Source organism: Callospermophilus lateralis, chromosome 14 (assembly GCF_048772815.1).
Source record: "Callospermophilus lateralis isolate mCalLat2 chromosome 14, mCalLat2.hap1, whole genome shotgun sequence".
NCBI lineage: Eukaryota > Metazoa > Chordata > Mammalia > Rodentia > Sciuridae > Callospermophilus > Callospermophilus lateralis.
In genome coordinates this window covers 46,699,108-46,721,388 of record NC_135318.1, presented here as the reverse complement: position 1 = coordinate 46,721,388, position 22,281 = coordinate 46,699,108, and the positions used below count along the sequence as shown (strand labels likewise).

At 31.0% G+C, this 22,281-nt stretch overlaps 1 protein-coding gene across 2 annotated transcripts in view; it reads left to right on the top strand.

The window, feature by feature from the left end:
- Positions 1–22,281, top strand: part of Fancl (FA complementation group L) — a 62,832-nt gene that overhangs the window by 13,853 nt on the left and 26,698 nt on the right. The window contains exons 4-6 of one of the 2 annotated variants that reach the window (XM_076833274.2): positions 1,330–1,386; positions 6,333–6,433; positions 18,841–18,937. In XM_076833274.2, coding sequence (XP_076689389.2) covers positions 1,330–1,386; positions 6,333–6,433; positions 18,841–18,937 — 255 coding nt within the window. The remainder of the gene's footprint in view (positions 1–1,329; positions 1,387–6,332; positions 6,434–18,840; positions 18,938–22,281) is intronic. The other variant, XM_076833275.2, reaches the window with a different exon arrangement.

Genomic DNA, 22,281 nt, shown 5'->3' with positions numbered 1-22,281 from the left:
TCCAGCTGGTCAGGTAGACCTCAGTATTAGTTTGAGTTTTTGTTTTAGTCAAAGACCATTTGAATATTATTATTTTTTTTCTTGTCTCATTTTCAGTAAATATGGCCCAAGGGGTTAACAGATTTATTTCTGTAAAGAATAATAGTAACATCTTTAGATTTGTTGACCATAAATCTGTCACAATTACTCTACCCCCTTCTTATAGCACCCGAGCAACCATAGACGAATGGCAAATGAGTTTATGCCTGTATTCCTATAAAAACTTTATTAACAAAAATAGGTATTAAGCTGAATTTAGCTTCTGGCTGTAGTTTATAGACCCTTGATATAATTTGTTACTTGTCTGTAGTAAACTAAAGGAAAGAAATACCATGTAAAAAAAGGTATAGTTATATTCTATGAACATATGTCTGCTCAAAGCTATGTTAAGATGTAAGTATGTCTTCATGCATTGTTGAAGTATCCTAGATTCTTATTATTCTCATCTAAAAAGATTGACCAGATTTATATTTGACTTTGTTAAGAACTATGTGGAGTTAGTGTAGTGCAACAAAAAACAAAAATACAATATTTTGAAGCACAGAAATGATTGTTGAGTTCTAAGAAAGCAATGTAAAACTCGTTTTTCTTTTTCTTTCTTTCTTTCTTTTTTTTTATTCTATAGTTATTTTAAGAAAGAAAGATTTCAAGGAAATGGAACCATAACTCCTAAATATTCATTCTACTTTAGAGATTATTTCCTTTGGCCATTTTATTATAATAGCTTTTATTTTATTGAATGATTATCTCCTTTTGAATTAATATGGGCTAGTTGTGAAAGGACAGAAAATAACTATAAGTGGTCTTTAAGGTCAAGGAAATGACAAAAATATTTAATATTGTTGAAAAACACTTGTTAGTACTTATAATAATTAAAAATTTAAAATTATGTAGATTTGTCTGGTTTTTATGTTTTATGTTCTTTCCATTTACATCTCTCTCCCCTCCTCCCCTTCTCCGCCCTCTTCCTCCTCTTTCTTAAAATAATGATGTCATTTGCTAGATTTGCTAAACTTGGCAGTGAACAGAGGAGTATGTGAAGTTTTAAATGACATTCTTATACAATTCATTATGTCTCACTAAAATAGATTTGAGGGATTTAATTACTTTTTTCAAAATGAAATTGGTAAAAATAGTAGGAATGATGACCATTACTTTATTACTTAATTCCTTTAAGTTGTAGACATAGCCAGTATTTTTTCACATTCATTTCAGTTTGTATTTTATTCCATTTTTGATGATTAGAATATTTATTTCCATATTAAATTAATTAGAAATGTTTTGATTTAGAGAATGCAGCACTCTGCTGATCTAATGAGTTTTATGATGGAGTTGAAGATGATTTTGGTAAGAATCTTTTCTTCTAATATCGTTGCCATATTCTAAAATCTTGCTTGTTTCTGTAAACTTTTAAAATCTCTTAGAATGTAAAACTTATCAACTCCCAGTCATTTACTGTTTTATTTTACTTTGTGCATAAATGTGAATGGTACTTCCCTTGAATTGCATAAGGAAAGAACTATATGTAGGAATCAGTTTCATTGTATCATAAACTTGGTACCTTTGATACTAATGTTGCATAGATGCTAAAGAAATAAAATGCATTCTTGGCCTATGGGAGAATGTAACATCTAGGGAGAGATTAGATAATTATACTTAAAGATATAATAAGATGCATGAATAATTTTGCATGTAGCTGCAGATCCCTGAAAAATTTGGACTTCATTAAATATATTCAGTTACAAACAATAGGTCGTTTGGTCAGTTAATTAATTTTGCATAAAATAGTTGATTATTTAGTTTATCTTGTAGACATTGTTTACTTATAATCTTTTTATTACACAGGTCTTTAACATAAACAAAAGAGGAGAGAAGGTTATAGTGAATATCTTGAGCCTGTAATCTAACCTTTATATATATTTTTCCTTCTACTTTTTTTTTTTTTTTTTTAAGAAGAGACTCAGTGAAGACTCAGTGAACTTAATAATTCCTTATAGTGGCTTTGCTTGCATCAATATCCAAATAAGGTCCACACAATAAATTAATGTCTTTAGTCTTAAATAAGATTTATATGATATTTAATTTATAGTAATATCTCCCCTCCATCTTACCCTTTCTCTCTTATGTCATCTACTTGTTGAATAAACCAAATTATATGTCCTGTAAAATTTCTCACATTATATATTTAGTTTGTTAGATATTTGTGGATTCGTTTAAACAATCTTCTATAGATTGAGCATTCCTTAGCGGAAAATCCAAAATGCTCCATAATCTCAGACTTTTTGAGTGCTGACATCATGTTACAAGTGGAAAATTTCACACTATGAAACTTGGTTTGTTGCAGAAATTGTTAAATATTTTAAAAAATTGCTTCAAATTATGTGTATGAGGTGCATATGAAATAAATAAATTCTCTTTAAGTTTCAGTCTCATCCTAAAGATATCTTATTATGTATTTATAAATATTCCAAAATCTGAAAAAATTTAAAATCCAGAAACACTTCTTATCCCCAGCATTTTGAGAATAGGAGTACTCAACTTTTATCTTCTTTGTAATTTTGCAGTTAGATCTAGAGGTCCCAGTAGATTTGGATTCATTTTTTTTAATAAGCATACTTGGTGCTGTGTACTTATATTGCAATAGGAGTTACATGATGTCCCATAATTTCTCTTTTAGTAAAGATTGATCAGTAGATTTAGATCCATCTCAGAGTTTCCCATCAGCCTATCACAGAGTGATTTTAGCATCCAGTATAAATAATAGCCTAAATCCACTATTTCATTAGAATTTATAAATGATGATATTTTAAAAATAATTCTGTCATCTGCATTTATTATCTGAAAATCTTCTGTAGAGAAGAACCCTCAATAGTTATTCGGTTAATTTGAGGTACAGCTCGTACTAGAAGATAGGATAAGTGCTTGTTTCGTTTCCTTTTTTTTTTTTTTAAGATCAATTTTTAGAATAATGAGTTGGTGCCTAGCAACTGTTACAGGGAGCTAAAGATTTTTCTTTTCAGTGTCATTATGAACTCATGAGTTGTTATATATTCGATTAACTTTTATGCTCTGCACTCATTTTCTTTTTGATGCTTAAATTATCCCACTTTTGGTTGGTGTAAGCCCCTTCATGTTGGCTTCTCAGTTCTTTTAATGTAACCAAACCTCCTATGCTCTAGCTTCATTTACTCATCTTACTCTAGAACTGTAATTAGACATTTCTCCAAAACCATAGATTTCTTTTGTGTGTATGTGTGAAATGGTATTGGGATGCTGTGACTGGAAAGTGAAGTAATCATTGATATTACTAATTCTAGACTCTTTCAGTGGACAAAGCTAGGAAAACATTTTAGAAGAATTACAATTAATTATCCATTAATGTTGCTATTTCCAATTCAGATTTGGCATTGAGTTTTTTCACTTCTTTGTTTTTATGCTTGCGTGTCTTTTACTTTGAAATATTGGTTTCTAATGATATTAGCATTATTATGTTCTTTGGTTATGCTTTACTTGTTATGTTGTTTTTCCATATATATGTTTATTATTATATTAAAATTATAATACCTATATTGCTTCTAACAATTGAAAGCACTTGGATATTTTTTCATGGTTTTCTTTGAGACTTTTTCATTTTTTGTAGCAACTGCCACACGTTGAAAACTTAGTTGCTAGATTTTTTTGAGTCATTTAAAAAAAATCCTTCTAATAACCCTCTGAGGTAGAACTTAAAAATGCTTGGGGTCAGAATAAAGAGATTAAAATTAATTTCTGAATTAAATTTCAAATTATGAATTTTTAAACCCAAAGTTGTTTATAAATGTCATCAAAGACCACGATATAATAACCTTAAAAATGATCAGGTGAAGAAGTAAAGCATATTTGTTTTGTATCCCCTTGACACTGGAAAAAAGTTTGAAATTTTTCTCTTATCTTTTTTTTAATAATTTTAATGTTATACAAATATAAGGTCTGAGGGAACCAGAGTAAAACTATATACACTATTAAATTCTTATTACTAAAAGTAGCTTTATTGAGTTGTAAGTAATAGAGCTATTGGTTATGTCATTTTGAAGAAACATTACTTTAAGATGAGATATTAAAATTTATTTCTGATTTACAGCATTTTACTTAGTATATTTGTGCTGCCTTTCTGAATAAAAAAGGAGATCCTATATTTTATCATTTTTTATGAATCATAGTAAAATAGGTGATTTTATTGCTCATTCAAGATATTATACCTAAATATGTAAGAATTACTAGTCTGTTTCTTAGGCTGTGTTGTCAGTAGTAGAATTCCTAGAATATAATCAACATTGGAGTTCTTAAGTGTGGTACCAAATGAAATGAGTAGTTATTGAACTTATTCAGGAAATTTTATAAATCTCCTATGGATTTCCTAGTAATAACTGGGCATATTGTGGCAATTTAGTATATATGTTAAATCTTCTCTACCAAGTCCCTTTGTCCCCTTTGTGAAAAGTGGTTGTCTCTCTGCCTTTGCCTTATTTTCTATTAAGATTCTAAAGTAGGAATAACTGTCCTGACCCACAGTGGAAGGCAAATGATATAAACCTAGGTTTGAAATACATTTTTATTGACCAAGTTTATTCTTACCTTCAATATTTATGGATATTCAGTAATTAATATTTCTGAATAAAAAAAACTTCAAAAGAAATACTGGGTAATTATTAATTCAAAGAACTGTATTAACTCATTCAGTGACAAGTGGAGGATAATCTTAATCATACAAATTAATTTTGTGGCCCACCAAGCTATTTTTAGATAATATTAGACATTTAGGTCTAATTTATAAAATAATTTATAAAATATAAATAAAATATAAAATAATGAACACTTTTGTTAGACACTAAGAAGATTAGGAGCTTACCCTCTAAATCCATATTGATTTCTTGGCTTTACAGATCTGGTTTCATGGTTTTATCATCCTAAATTTTTTTAGAATTAGATTGAAGTAGTTTCAGTTAATAGTTCTAATTCTGAAATTCTCTTTTGTAAAATATATTCTTTCTAGTATTACCTCAACTTAATAATATCCTATCCTTGTTAAATGAAAAAAGTATAAGGACAAATAATAATCTATATTTAATCTAAAACATATACTTAAAGGAATAAAATTTTCAGGTTTTTATTGTGGTTATGTTTACCAGAAGTGTTCATAGTTTTCCAGCTTGTTCTCATCTATTATTTCTATTGAGACTAATTTTTTATTTGACATTATTTTTATTTAAGTTGAGCATCCATTATCTGATATGCTTGGGAGAAGAAATATTTCAGATTTTGGATTTTTTCAGATTTTGAAATATTTGCATATACATAGTAAAATATTTTGGGAGAAGACTCAAATATAAAGTGAAATAAAGACTCAAATATATTCCTTATACACATAGCCTGAAGGTAGTTTTAGACAATAGTTTTAATAATTTTGTGCTTGAAACAAAGTTTTATGGTTTGGAATTTTTCACTTTTGGTGTCAGGTCGGTACTAAAATTTGTGATTTTGAATTTTCACATAAAGGGTGTTCAACTTTTAATATCTTTTGATAATCCTGACCATATGAATATTTAAGTAACTGTAGCTATATATGTTTTTACTTTTCACATGAGATACTTGTTGAGGTTGGCAACTTCAAAGTCACTAGTAATTTTTAGCCTCAGCAATTCTAGTTTGTTTGCATTGCTTGTAAAAAGTTTACATTCTAATTTAGTTCATAAACCATTTTAAAGCCTTCATAAGTGGGCCTAGCAAGGAAAAGGGACTGTCATCTAGCTAGTTGAATAACAAAATAACATACTTACCAGGTTATAGAGTAATACTGAATATAAGTCAATGAAAGAAATTTGCAGGTAGGTATTTGTTGTGATAATGCAGGTTTGTTAAGATGTAATTTATATCAATCTAGTTAATATAGTTAGAGTTCAGCCTTTTGTTTAAAGGCACCTGGTTTTTTATATCAAACATCATATGCATGGGATTAGAAAGATAGTGAAGCCTTGAAGATGAGTATTTTTTAAAATCTTTTTTCTTTGATAGGCATAATAGCCCAGAAGAATATTAAAACCTTAAGTTCTTTTCTTGGTATAAAAATTGACATTTTGCATGACCTTTATTGTATTCCTTTAACTTTTTCATGTAAAGGGGAATGGGTCACCTAGATTTTCTATAAAATAATGAACACTTTTGTTAGACACTAAGAAGATTATGATTCATGTTTTGTAATCAGGTACAATTCATTGTCTGGCATTCCACAACTGATTATTATTGTTTTTAAACAGGAAGTTGCTTTAAGGAATAGACAAGAGTTATGTGCACTACCTCCTCCTCCCCAGTTCTATTCAAGCCTTATTGAAGAGATAGGAACTCTTGGTTGGGATAAGTATGTCTACATATGTTTTAAAAATTTCTTTGTTTTACATATTTCAATTTAACATATTTCCATTTTAGCAATGTATTTTATATGATTTTAGAAAAAGTGTTTTATTGTAATCAGAGAATCTGATTTTTATTGTTATTATGAATTAAAGGGGGGGGGTATTTAAAAAAATTGACCTGCAAAGCAAAATGTAATTTGGGAAAACATGACATTTTAATGTACATGGTAAGATGTTATATAAATAGATATTTTTATTGAACATTTAGCAATATTTTTGTTGAACATATAGCATTATTCTAAATGTTACTAAATTATTCATGGTTGAAAAGTGATGCTGATAAATGTGAAAGAGAAAAATTATAATATTTTTGTTATATGTAGATATAGATATACACAGAGAGATGTATATAGTTATATTTTTAGTAATTTTCGGTTAATATACAATTTGGCCTTTCTAAATTTAACTCAGTGTGTGTATATATGTATGTATGTGCACACACATACACACACACATGAATTTTTAAGTGCTTTTGTAATTTGAGTAGTATATTTTAGCAGGTATGGTTTGGAAGAATCATGTAGCTTTTTTGAAAAAAGAGATGAATAAAAAATTTAAAATAGTTCAATAGATGGGTATGCAAGTTGCTAAAACTTCATTCATCTATCACCTGAAAAGAGATCTGTGGTGATTTACTTGATTTTCAGTTGCTGAATTTATTTTATATGATTTTAGAAAAAGTGTTTCATTGTAATCAGAGAATCTGATTATATATACTTTAGTCAGACTTTTTAATTTTTTATAAATACTTTTAACCTTATAGTCTTTCTAGTTAATAGAGTTGGCAAATCTGTACTAAGGAGCCCTAAAGTTAAACAGTGAGTTCTTGCTAAAAAGTACAACTTCAGTTTTCGGCTGTTAAAACCTTACTAAAATCATGATTACAATTAGTAGTGTTTCACTATGGATAGACTGCTTAATGTTTGTTTAATAGTTACTGTATATGTTTTCCAAATTGGTTCTTAGAACTGAACATCATGACTTTGGTAGTTACTTTTGAGGATGACATTGATTGGCATTAAGGAATGAAAAATGAAACAGTGCTGTGAATTGCATTTGAGATTTTGTTTGGAGGTCTTGCTTTTTATGTTTCAGCATTGTCTTCATGAGAAACTATGAAAGTTTTCTTCTGTTTTAATGTTAGATAAGTCATACTTCTGAATATCTGATCTTTTATTTAATGAACAATATGAATACTTTAATTAAGCTCTTTTTGACATGGCCCTTAGGATGCTCAAGATCAAGTTTTTGGCCCACTGTAGAGCCATGCTGGATATATGATCTATCTTTCTGTATGCAAATATTATTTTCTGTTCTGCTATTTTCCTGTTGTTTCTTGTAAAGTTCCTGGAATTCTTTTTGGAACAAGTAGTATTTAAAATAAAAAGATCTAATTGTCTCTGATCTCTTACAGCCTGACTTTTATTCTGACATTCTCAGTAAAATTGCATTTATGAGGGCTGGGGTTGTGGCTCAGCAGTAGAGTGCTCATGAGGCCCTGGGTTTGATCCTCAGCACCACATAAAAATAAATAAATAAAATAAAGATATTGTGTCCAACTATAACTAACTAAATAAATATATTTTTAAAAAATTGCATTTATAAAAGTTGACATTTATGTCCTTTGGACAAGTCTGGTCTTTGTTTTTGACTTTTTCTAGTATTTGATACTTTTAGCCAGTGTTTCCTTCTTAAAACTCTTTTTGTCTTTTATGACCATCCTGGATACTTCTTTGTCTCTTTCTCTCTCTCCTTTTTAAAAAAATTCTTTTCAGTCTGGCTCAGATTTTTCTTCCGTGTCCAAAATGTGAATGATCCTTTGTGGTCCTTGCTTTTTTTCCCCTCAAAGAGATTAATCAGTCTTCTCCATTCATCTGCCACCTCTCTGTAGTTTGACTTCAGATTTTTTATATATTTACCAAGTTCCATAAAAACATTTTGTATTAAAAAGTTTGGCTTCATCATCTCAAACAAGTTTCACCCACTCCCCCAATAAAATCAAAACAACTCTACCAGAGTTCTCTAATTGGAAGGCATTGGTTCTACACATGTTTTCAGTTATGTTGGGCATGACACATCTTGATGCTTTCCATGTATTTATTTCTAGAGTGTTATCAGGACCCTCTTAAATTTGTTATGATGCCAAGTACTCTGATGAGAGAATCTCTTTAATTTTGAATAGCTCTAATTACTGCATTAAATTCTCTTTCTGTTTTTTTTTTAAATCTCTCTCTCTTTTTTGATAGACTAGTTTTCTGCTTTTAACACCCCTAATTGAGTCAGCTATTAACCAATACATTCAAAAGTTTATATATTTGATATGGGGCCTCAAAACACATTCCTGTAGAAATTTCTTGAGTGGAAATCTGGACCTACAGAAACTGTTTCTGTAACTGAATTTAGGTGCTGGAATCTCTTAAAAATGGTTTGAGGAACAGAAGTAATCATGTGTTTAATAAAGTAAGAGGAATAACAAAGAATGCACCTCTTGCTCATCCATTTTCTTGAACAACCACAGGCTGACGCATAGGCCTATAACTGGTTTTATATTTTTACCTATTCCTATTACCTATGTGTAGTCTCTTTAAACTTCAGAGTCCTACGGGTCACGTTCTGCTGGCGACTTATCATCTTCCCTCAATGCCTCTCTAGATTTCTGCGTCTCCCACTGGAACCTCTCCCCGACCAGTGAACTTGTTAATTGATTTTAAAAAATAAAGTGGAGAAATTTATATTCCATGCTGTTGAATTTTCCTGATTGCTTTGAAATCAAATGTGTTAATGTGTTGCCTTCTTTTTATTTTTAATTTTTTTTGCTTTTGCTTAAAGTCTTGTCTCAGTTCAATAAGGCAACTACTTATTCTTTCGCAAGAAACTGGTAAAAGAGGAATGAGGGAAGTAGGTTAATTTGGGGACATTTTAGTTAATGAATCTTTGATCACTTTCTCCTATTGGCACTTTTTCAGTGTTTGCCCTTGTTTATTCAGGCTGCCGTATTATACCTAATAAGTTTTTGTTCAGTGTTAGTGCACATAAAAATGTTGAGAGGCTCCATTTGCTATTGTCTCCCCGCCCCCATAGTGGGTTTCCCTTTTCCTTTGCTGGGAAGATAGAGTTGGGATAACTGCTATGGGGCCCAAATGAGTTCGGAACAGTTTGTTATTTCCACAGGGTCAATCTCTTCTCCTTCTCCCCTTTCAAGCAAAAGCCAGGTATATTCATTGTTTTTTCTCTTTTGGTAGATTCTAAACTCTATACTCTGTTTCTCCACAAGACCAATTTACCTCTCAATTAGAGACCATTTTTGGCAAGGCTCCATCTACCTCTTGTCTGCCTTGCTTTTAAGAGTTTCTCTTCAAGGATTCTCACTGAGATGTCAGGGGTATTCATTTGGACTTTGTCCCACACACAGACTCTAATTGTAATTAATCTCTCCTGAGTATCATGAGCTTTCTGAATATTTTCCTTTGTTTTTCAGTTTGGCTTATTACCCTCTTGTCTCCTATAGTTTAAGGATTGATCAGAAGTTTTGAGGGAAAATTGGCAGAATATGAGGCCAAGTTCTCTGGTCCTACCATTTTACCACATTCTGACCCTTCAAGTCCATTATTTTTATCCCTGTCCTCAAGAGATTGCCAAAAATACTGCTAGTTTTCTTGTTTGTTTGCTTCTTTTTCATTTTTTTTGGCTACTTCATAGCACTCTCTGTCTGGGCCCTTTGCCCAGATCATTCTCTTCTTGCCCTGTGCCCAGAATTGATAAATATGCTCAGGGGAAAATGGCTTCAGAGTGTTGGCTTAGTTTTCTTCTCTTTTTTAGGACTTTGGCCCTTCAAGTCTCAGTTAGCTTAGCAATTCTTTGATGCCTTTTCCTTTTCCCAGGCTATTTTAGTTGCTAACAGAGGTGTTGGTCTGTTTCATTTTAGCCAGAAATGGATATTACATGTAATTTAAAATGTACTATTATCATGCTGTTGAGGATTAATTAATGTTTATTCATAACAGGCTTTATATTTATGAAGGTACCATTCCTGACTAGAATTGGGATGGATCTGCCCTTTTTAATAAAAATAAGCTAATAATGGGGGGGGGGGAGATAGGAAACACAAGCAAAATTTTAGACTCTGTAGCAGCAATTTCAACCGAAGTTATGAAGATATGTTTTGAGCCATTTATGTCATGGATTCACTCATTCTTCAGATACAGATTGATGAAACAGAGAAAAACTATTCGTATTATTTTTTTAGCTGCTTGGTTTTAAATCTTAGTGTTCAGAGGATAGTTGGGAGTGCAAAAAGGGTTTGGCAAAGGGGGAGGAAATGTTCTAGTTTTGTTTGGATTATATTGATAGAGTGAGTTCAAGGCAGTTTTCCAAGTGAGATCTGACATTGTTTGGAAAAATCCAGTAGCAAAATTGGTTGAATCATTGAGGATGCAAGATGAGATTTTGGAATCATTCAGTTTTTCACCCAGCAATTATTTATTGAATGTCTGTGATGCAAGATAATGAAGATACTTAGGCAAGACTTAAGATTCTTATGGAACTTCGATCTAGTGGAAAAGTTAGAAATTAAGTAGATGATCATAGTAGTACTTAATTTTAACTGTGAGAAGTACTATGGAGTGTAATTATAAGATTTCTTGAGAGCCATTAGCAGCAAAGTTTGTAAGAGAAATAGTACAGTACATAAAATATTTCATGTAGGGTTTTAAGAGATAAATAGAAAGTGCTGACTTTGGCATTATACCCATTGTTCTAATGTGGGAGAAAAAAGAACAGATTTCTAAATTGATAATAAATAAAAGGCAAAAGTAAGTATCTGAATGTGTCTGCCAAAAATCATTCATTACAGTATAATTGCTTATCTCTTTAGATTTAGATTGTTTTACATAGGACTGCTTTTTATGAAGTTTCTGTTTTGTGTCACTCAGTGTACTAGCTGCTTTTCATATTCTTATTTAATTCTCAGAATAATTTTCAAGATGTATATTTTTATTCCCAATTTTGTATATAAAATGAGTATATATGGATAAGGCTGTCTACATAATACCACTTTTTTTTTTTTTTTTTTGGTACCAGGGATTGAAACCAGGAGCACTTAATCATTGAGCCAAATCTCCAGCCCTTTTTATTTTTTATTTTGAGAAACAGTCTTGCTGAGTTGCTTAGGTTTCACTAAATTGTTGAGGCTGGCTTTGAAGTTGTTGTCTTCCTGCCTCAGCCTCCTGAGTCTCTGGGATTATAAACATGCACCAGGACGCCCATTGTAAATGATACTTTTCTTGAGTTGTACCAGGGGACAGCTCCAATATAGACCCTTTAATAAAGTCCCCTCTACTACTTGAGTATTTGCAAGATTCTGCCAAGGTTGAAGCTAATGAAAACTTGTTTTACTTTGAGTAAAATTGGCCATTTGCAAAATCATGCCCATCCTTAGAGATAGTTTCAAAATCTGTTTAGATTGTGAAATATCATAATTTAATTATAGTGACCAAGATGACTAAATGACTAAGAATATAGCCATTATTACGTAATCATTTGTTTTGCTATTTACAAATAATGTATTAGCAACAGAAGAGAAGTTGTCTGCATGAATCTTGAGAAGCCAGAGAATAAGACTTTGTCAGCATTTATGTAACACTATCTGGTAAACTAAGAAAAAGCATTAGTTAGTTTTATTTTTGTGACTTATTTTTTAAATTAAATCAGATCCACCCACTGACACCCTGATAAAATTGGGTTTCAGGATCTGTAGAGCTGCAGCTGAGACCTGAACTGTGTGGTTGCATACTAGATTTGCTATCTTTTGAGGTCCTGCTTGAACAGCTGGCTAGCTTTTTAATTTAAAATATACTTTGATACACACATGATTTGCATGACAGATTGATTAAAATGGAATTTTTTAATGTTAATGATTTTTAGACCATGTCAAAATGTCTGCATTTTCCTTATATTCTAAATAATAAACTTGTAGATTTCTCAGTGTTATAAAATCTAATAATAAAAGAAAAATCTTTTAAGTTATATCTTTGGCATTTGTAACCCTATAGGATCAGGAATTATAAAAATTTGAGTTGGAAAAGAAAAATAGTTAAAATATGATGAGTTTCCCTTCATACAGATTTTTTAAAAAATAAAAGTGACAGTGGAAATTAGTTGCTGACCTTAAGTTTGACTGCTTTTGTTGTAATTTCTGTACTTGTTTCAGCATTCTAAAACAGCAACTTCTTTAGGGGGTAAGATGAAGGTGGTATGACAGTTCTAGGTTATTCTGGGTGTTACACTGACTCACAAGGGTAGGTGATGTCAGAAGATGACTTGATGGGTTTCTGTCAACCTCTACTTATGCTGTTTTATAGAGTGGTTCATTAAAACAATCAGAATTAAAAAGAATTCTTTAGGTTTAACAGGCGTGTATTTTGGTACTAAGAGCATTCTGGAGTAGAAAGCACCAAGATACTTGAGCTTTATGCATAGGCTGACCATGCATTTCACTTTACCTAGACAGTCCTAATTTATGCCTTTTCTCTTGATTCCTTTCAGTCTCAAATTTGTCCCAGTTTGAGAGATGCATAGACACTTTATTTATAAGATAATTTATATTTATTTTAACCACATCTCCCTAGATAATTCAGCGATTGGATGGTTCTAACAGATGTGAGCTGATGCTTCCTCCTTTTCAGACAGCATAGTATTTATTATTTAAAGTGAGTATAGTTCAACTACTGGCCTTTCAGTTTTATCTTGGGAAAGAGTTTACTGAGTTGTACTAAATCTGATGTGCTGGGAAACATTGTCAACATGTGTTGTTAGACTTTTTGATTAAGCCTGTTATCTTGGAAGCTGATTAATGATTATATTTTTTATAATTCCTAATGTATTTTAAAGAGTAATACTGGGGAATTTGGAGATACACACTTATTTATACTAAAGTAATCCCAATAATTAGAACAGAGCTTTAATTCTGGCTTATCACCTGTGTAACCCTGGACAAGTAACTTAGGTCTCTGAGCCATATTTTCTGCATTTTTCAAATGAAGCTAATCTTCCTAATAACAAAGAACACATTATGAAACTCAAAAAGTTTCTTATGTATAGCAGGAATGCAGTTGTTGATATGTTAGTTGAGTAAAGATGTTAGACAACATAAGTTTTATAGAACTTAATTAGGGTAGTAATTTAATTGCAACAAATGATAATTTCTGTTTTATAGCACATATGAGTATAGGTATTAACCAGTATCATTTTCATTGTAAGCTACCTTTATAAATGGGTGATTTTCCCTTGTACATATATCCAAAGCACTGAATAATTACAAATTACAATATAGTGAAAAAATTGTTTTCTGAATTGGTAATATGTTTATAGTATTTAATTTAAACAGTATTTACATTCATCTGTTGTTTAAAATTTTGACATAAATTGGTAAATAATGAACCAGTCTGACAATAGCTTCTGCATGTTCATGTACACATATAGCATGGCACATACATATAAATAGAAAACTTTCATATTCCTTACCAAAAAACTTATTTGATTGGCAACCTAAAACTTAAATGAAAAAAAAAAAAAGTTTAGAGAAAGGTGAAGTACTTTGGGTCTACAAAAAATTTGAGAAATTCTTAGAGGAGATGAGTACTGGGGTAACCTTGAAAGGATTCGAGAGAGCTTTACCAAGGAGGGAATGGTGGAGGCAAGGTTTATAGTGAAGAAAGTGTGCAGTTCATTTTGGGACTTTGAGTGGAGGGGTTTCTCACATAAGGGGATTGATATATTAGGGCTAGACTGGAGGATATTGACTGCTAGACTAATGTTTCTGTTTAAGCAAGTGATAGGGACTCCATGAGTGCTTTTGAGCAAGGGGTTGAATTGACTTAAGAGGTATATAAGAAGGCTAAATCTAGACACAGAAGGCAGGATAAATTGTTGTGCAGAAATAAAGTGAACATACCCATTAGGGAGGTTGTTTTGAGTAATCAAGGAATAAAGCAATTAAAGCTTACATTGAGAGTGGTGGTAAAAATGGAATCTTTGATACTTTATTAAATTATGGCTATCTTCAGACTGCTGTTTGAGGGTATCTGCCTTTTGTTGGTATTACTACTTAAATGCACCTTGGTGATTAAGGAAAGAAAAACTACATAACTTAAGCTGTTGGTCAAAATTTCAAGAGAATACATTTCTTCTGTCTGAACCCATATATTAAGCTGTTCACAGGGCCACCATCCTCAGGAATAGCAAAATCTCCCTGAAATTTTAAGTATTAGTATTCTTTGCAAATGTTTTTAAAAAAAGTTAATTCAAATTTAGTGTCTTTTATTTATGGCAAACAGACTTATAAAGAAATGTAACAGATGATAAATACAAAGTGGAGGACCAAAAATAAAATATTTTATTCCTTACATTTTGTATTTATAGTTTCTTAGTCAGTTTTACAATATGCCCAGCTAAATAATACTTAAACTCCTCTCAGTATAAATTTTCACCGTGATTTTTGTGGGTATTTTTCTAGAATTTTACATAAACTTTTAAAAAAATTCAAGCTTTTCATTGATTAAACTTCCCTAAATGTATTTATTTAAATGAATTACTTATATTTCATTTAAATGAACAAAAATTATTTCCTGTTGTTTAAGTTGAGACACCCAATTTAAGAGGAAGGCAGAACATTTGAAGTAGACTTTCTTTGAAAGACAGATTTGATATTGTTTGTGAGAATTTATCACCCAGTTGGTTGTTTTTTACCTTCATTATCAAAACGAGGATACTTTTTCCTATCATGAATCGATATAAATTTTTTATGCTTTATTTGTTAGGGTACAGGCTCATCTGCTAGGACAAGGAAAACCTCAGATTCTCAGTAGTTCAAACAAATGGAATTTTATTTGTTTCTTATTTAACAAATTAGATATAGGCAGATGGTTAAAAGTAGGAAAAATAGGTTGGTGGCCCTGTTTCAGAAGGTCATTGAAGAATGCAGGAATTTTTAAACTGATTTCTTCACTATCCATTGTGATTGGTGTTCAGTATTCTGTAGCCACACAGGACTATTGACATTTAGATTTAAATTTAAAATTTAAAAAATTAAATGTAAAAAAATCACTGTACTAGCTATATTTTAAGTCCTCCATTAGTTACTTGTGACTAATGGCTAATGTTTTGGACAGTCCAAACAGAACACCACAGAGGGTTCTGTTGGCTAGTTTTGCACTGTTCCTGTCTTCATGGTCTTTGCTGTTTCATACTAGCCTGTCCAAGTTCAATCTATGGGAGGGGAATGAGATGAAGGGGGAGAGGATGGTGTACTTTAGTTACAAATGATCCAAAAGAGGTACATATCATTTCTGCTTGTAACCTTGTGGCCAAAGTTTAGTTATATGTCCATGTGGAAGGGCAGCTTGCAAGTCATTAGCTAGGTGGATTGTACCCAGGTAAATCAAGGTTTAGGTGGGGTTGGGGTGGGAGCAGGGATTCCATTGCCAAAGGGAAGAAGTTGAGAATAAGCATCAGAGGAAAATTGGCAGAATAGGTCATATATACTGAAAATGTTCATAATTTCAGTAAGATTCCCCCCTGCCCCCCAACAAAGTAGCCAGGAATTTGTATGGGTAAGAATGTTTCTTAATTTTAATTGATCGTGCTGAGATTAACATGAAAGTATAAGCATTTCTTACTGCTTTATTTGAATTCTAGTACTTCTTAAAGTTTTAACAAAAGTAACTTCATGGACATTTGGACTGAAATATTTTTGAGCATGTCACTTTATTCTCTGAAGTATTACCTCTGTGAAATTGTGGAATGATGATAATCTTCTGATTTCATAGATATTCAATAATTTCTGATTTCATAGATATTCAATAATGATTTGAACATTCAGCTTATGAGTAGCATCATGAAGTATAGAAAACACTTGTTGGTTGTTTAGTTGTCCTTTTTTTGTCTCACCCAAACCCCTCTTTCTCGCTCACATGCTCTCTCAGGGTTGTAAACTACTTAGGGCTTACACTGAAATGCAAACAGTCTTTGCTATCCATTTCTGATTCCAGGTCTTAGTCTTTGAAACAAACACTTTGATCATGTTTACACTTCTACCCTTCTAAATAACATGTCTATATTATTTCTTGATTTGCCAGTTTTAGGAATTGTATACTGATTGTGATAATAAAAAAGGATTTAGCTCATATACCACTTTCTCTCCCCTTTCATTATTTATTTATCTCTTTGCACCCAAGGATTTATCTTTTGACTCTCAAGTTAGGAAATCCTTCTTCCTGATATTGGTCCCCTTTCTATGTTCCACTTTTTGTAATCTTTTCCTTTAAATAGTAATGTTCAGGAAAGATACTGGGGAAGATATTGGCCAAAAAAAAAAAAAAAAGCAATGGTTATGGTTAAGTTTATTTACATTAGTTTCTATAACTATAATGAAGTCTTTTAGCATTTAGCATTTTGTCTTGCTGGAATCTAAAAATTATAATTAGTAAGCAGTTTATTTTTTATGATTACATAAATATTTTTCACTGAATAATTTATAATAGAATATTTATAGTCTTTCAAAAGTCTTTTAAAGGACTTTATTGTTTATAATTTAGTTTAAAATTTTCTCTTTCCTCTTTGGTTTTTTCATTTAAAAAAAATCCCCACAATCTCTGCCAGTGTGTATCAATCATACTCTGTTCTACAGATTTTGCCTTTTTGCCAGCTGTCACCCTCCTGGAGCCCTCTTTCTCTTCTAATCTGTTTTGTCATCCAGTTTTCTTTTAAGTACTATACGTTCTCATAAAAGTTGTTAAAAATTTGCTTTAAATAATGATCTTTCTTGTTCTTTTTGTAACTGGAATTTCATACTTTAAAAAATTTCCTTTATGTTTTATTTTTTTTTTTAGTGAATAGAGGGAGAATATAAATGCATGTGCTCTTCTCAACTTGAATCTGTTTTGTAAAGGCATTCCGAGTCAGATGCTCATGTATCTGAACCTTAGTCATGATAAATCATGATAAGCTCTCATGTTCAAATTTTTTGGAGGTAGGCAGTTGAAGGTATTTATAGATATAGTTGGAAAAAAATAACCATATAGTCACTGATATTATTACATAAATATACATTTTTTTTCTAGAATAATATTTGCTTTTTTTTTCTAAGACCCTAAATTATTTTTACAGATTTTGATGAAACTTCTATTTCTTGGTAGATTTTTTTGATTTACTTTTTATATCATTGATATATATATATATATATATATATATATATATATATATATATATATATATATATCTCTTCTTCAGATCTAGACCTATTTTTTCGTTATAGTGTTCTATATCTTTATTGTCCAGCATTTATTGGAATTAACCCATTTTACAATTATACTTGGTCAGTAACTAAATGGCATATAGTGATGTCATAAAATGTTGCCTAGGTTGGGAGGCTAATGCTACTTCTGAACTCTAATAGGTCTTACCAGCAGTCTGGGTGATACATTGTTCAATATTCTTAGGCTACTTTTTATCTCTACAAGAGAATAGTATTGTAAAAATGTCAAAAAATATCCACATGCCCTGTTCACAAGTAAATATACTGCTAAATTTGAACCATTTTGGCAATAGCTTATGCTACTCAAGGGACCATATTTTTACAGAATGATATATTTCAAAAGATATTGGTTTCCATTGTAGAAAATTCATGCATTTAGAGCAACTTAAAGCAAAAACAATTGTGATTGTGTAATATGTTTAAAATATTAGTCATCTTGAATACATGCCTAGGTTAAGTGTCAGAAGCTATATATTGTACAAGAAGAAAATTTACTGTTAGGAGACCAGGTTGTATATGTGCTTATATAGCATTTTTCTTAGAGGATCAATTTGAGTATATGAACTAGTATCAGCCAGATTTTTGTACAGTAACATAATTGATAATAAAAGAGGTTCATTGAGGAGAAAAACAAATAAAAGAAGCATAAATGTCTCATGCTGTATGAAACTACAGAAATGGATCAAAGAGTTTGACAGGAAGTTTAATGTGTACATAAGTAGAGGCTGACAGAAACATGCTGTGTGTGCTAAAGGTTCCAGTGATGGAAAACCGAAACATAGTGCTCACTGACCACAGCATGAGCCTTGACACACATTGTAAATAATCTGGAGATCTATGACTGCATTAAGCACTAGGCTGGTATATTAACGACAGTAAATCTATAGCAGCAGAAAGGGTTGGCATACAGAAATTCCTCGGATTAATTTTTATAATTGATTAATAGTAACATAACAAATATTTTCTTTTCAATCCTACAATCTCCATCCCCCTCCAGAACTTACCCCAGTCTGATTATTTTTACTTTTTTCTCCTTACCAGACTAGTATCTGTAGATAGTTGCTTTAGTACCATCAAGTTAAAAGCAGAAGATGCTTCTGGTAGAGAACATCTAATCACTGTCAAGTTGAAAGCAAAGGTATGTGCCTTGTCTAATTGTTACTGTTATTTAAATGAAAATAACTATCTAAACCGAAACTGGAACCTGACTGAGAAATAGACTCTGAATATTTTTAATGTACATAAATAATGCTTTAAAAAGTGGATTTGAGAAAACATCAGAGAATTTATTCACCAGGTTTCCAAAAGCCTAGATATAATTTCATGTCAAAATTTTAGTTTAAATTTGATCAACTTATAGACTTAATAATAGAGAAATATTACAAATAAGATTCAGTAGCCTCTAAGTACCATAGTGTTATTTTTGTAGCATCCTCCAAAGACTGGATTCTTACATGCTCTCTAGTAAAGTTCTGAAAATGCCTTTTGCTCTCAATTCTTATGAATTACTTTTGTAGTTCTTGTCACTGACTTGTCCCAACCCCCAACACAGACATACCTATGTACATATTTCTTATTGTTTGTTTATTTCCTTTGGCCAAAGCTTTTTGGCATTTATATATTAAGAATTTTCAAAGGTTATGTGTTTGTAGAGTCCTTATGGGCTAGTGATCTGTAACTATTCACTAATTTATTGACACAAAACATCTTTCTATTTTTGTCTTTATTTTTAGTCCTAGATTGTGAATCTTAGGAAATAAGTAGCATAAGCAAGATCAGTATATTAATCATTTACTTGGTAATCACTGGGAAAACATTAGAATTTAAAGAAAACCAGGACATCCAACAATTTTTTTATTGTTCCCAGTAGTCATCAATCAATTCTATTTCGGAAGATTGTAGTGATGAAAAGATCAATTGTGTTTGTCCTTTTTAAAAAATGTGTCTGGCATTTAAGCTTTCCACAAGAGAAAATTAATATATAAAGCTGTACTGGATGACACAGAAAAGTTGATATCTTATAGTGGTGCTACATCAGACAGTTTGAGAAATGAGTCATTCTCTCTTCCTCTCACACACAGAATGCTTAGATATAATTTTGAGACCCATATAAGTGTCGAACAAAATTAGTGGGATAGAAACCTTATTTGTAAAATAAATTAGATAGTTATTTTCATTTAAATAAAAATAATTTTATTTTCCTTTTAAGTTTTTAAACGTATGCTTTAAGATCTGCCTTTATCACATACTTTATCACATACTGCTAGTGGCAAAGGTTCTGTCATTTTCTGCAAAATACTTTGTTTTTATTTTGTACATTGATAAAAAGTTCCCTTATTGCTGTGAAGACCAAAATTAAAGATTTTAAGTATATCCTGTCTTCATTTTTATAAACTCTTATACTTACTAAGAAGATAATGCCTTAAACATACACTGCCTTTTATGCTTTGAAGGGTTTATGATTGTCCTTATTTATTTTTATTAATGTATTAATCGTACATATTAATGGGGTTCTGTGTGATAAAAAATATTAATCTATGTTGAGGACACTTATATGGTCCATTCTGTCTGCTTTTTCTTACATCTTTTTAAGGTATATTAGGTGATTCTTTTAACATTTTTCCAGGAAATATTTTCCAGTGTCAGTTTTGCAACATTTTTTTCTTTTTAACAAATGTACATTTTATTAGTTTTTAGTTTTTAGTATATTAACAGTGCAAAAATTGCCCTTACTTAACTTTAGAACATATCCATCATTCCAGGAAAGAGTTTCACATTCATAAACAGACTCTCATTAACCCTTCCCCAGCTCTTGGACACCACTAATATACTTTCTGGTCCTATTTATTTGCTTATCCAGACATTTCATATAAATGGAATTGTGTATACAGTCTTTTACTCCTTTTTCTTGGAGTAATGTCTTTAAGGTTCATATATGTAACAGTGCTTCATTCCTTTTTAATTGTTGAATAATATTCACCTTATAGATACACCATATTTCATTTCCCCATTCTTCTTTTGTTGCAACATTTGTTCCCATATTTTGGTTATTATGAATAGTGTTTCTATGAACATTTGTGCACAGGTTTTGGTGTATGCACAAGTTTTTCATTTCTCTTGGTTATATACTTAGGAGTGAAATTGCTGGGTCATATGATGACTATTTTTTTAACATTTTGGAGGACTTATAAAATCTTTCATATAATAGATGCACCAGTTTACAGTTCCATCAGACATATTCAGGGACCCCAATTATTCCATGCCCTCACTAACACTGGTTAAGGATATCTTTTTATTTTAGCCTTCCTGGTTTATGTGAAATGATTTCTAGTTGTGGTTTTGATTAGTTTCACAACATTTATAGTTGTGAAGCTCTACTAGCAAGAAAGAAGAGAAAACTTTGAGCTAGGAAGATATTAGGGAAAAAAGTGTTTATTAAAAAAAGTTAGGATGACAATCCTACATTGTGGTGATTTGTTAGACTCATTATTTGCCTGTTTAGTTTAGCATTATAGAGGCCAAAGTTATCTTTTTTTATTTTATTTTTAAAAATTTTTAGTTGTAGTTGGACCCAATATCTTCATTTTAATTTTATGTGGTGCTGAGGATTGAACCCAGCGCCTCACACATGAGAAGCCAGTGCTCTACCACTGAGCCACAACCCCAGCCCCCAAAGTTATCTTTTATATGTGGTAATTTCTGTTTTTTGAGGACTATTTGGGTCTGGAATTGACAGTTAAAAAACAGGAATAGCAAAAACTATTTGTTCAGAATACATGACAAAGTTTTCATAAAATCTAAGTTTTAAACTAAGATTTTTTAAAATCAATTTTTAAAAACTTTTTGAAACAAACCTTAAAACAGGATTATTTTTCTGACAACACAACCTTTATTTCTTTGATTTGATGTATATATGTATTTAAATTATATTTTTTTCTTGAACACATTCTCTTGTGATTCGGTCACTCCTCATCTCCAAGAACCCACGAAGAAAAGAACACTAATTTGAACTAGACAATTCCTATTAAAAATAAATATATAAAACAAAAAGGTGTAAAATAAGGATTTTTTTTGTGTGTTTTTAGATATATTTATGTAGTTCTTATAGTGCATCCTGTACTATAGGATGGGGTTATCTTTTCTGTACAAAAAATGTATCTTAGAGCTTTCTCAGCTTCTGCCAAGATCATAACTACTTGGGGGGAAAAAAATCACAGATGTGTATCAGAAGCTGGGCACTTTGTCTTTGTTGCAATATGTATGGTTTCACTTGCAGGAGGTAGCCTTGTTTTTTAGATGATCTGAACAGAACAGATTTGGTTAAGATTTTTCTTAGAATAATATATTACAGAGTCTATAAAAAATATCATGACTATAAGTACATATTATATGTACTTAATATTGTGGAATAATTTTTTATAATTACTGATTTGGATTGCTTCAAGGGAGATTTGAAGAGCTTTTTTTAATTAACACACATTA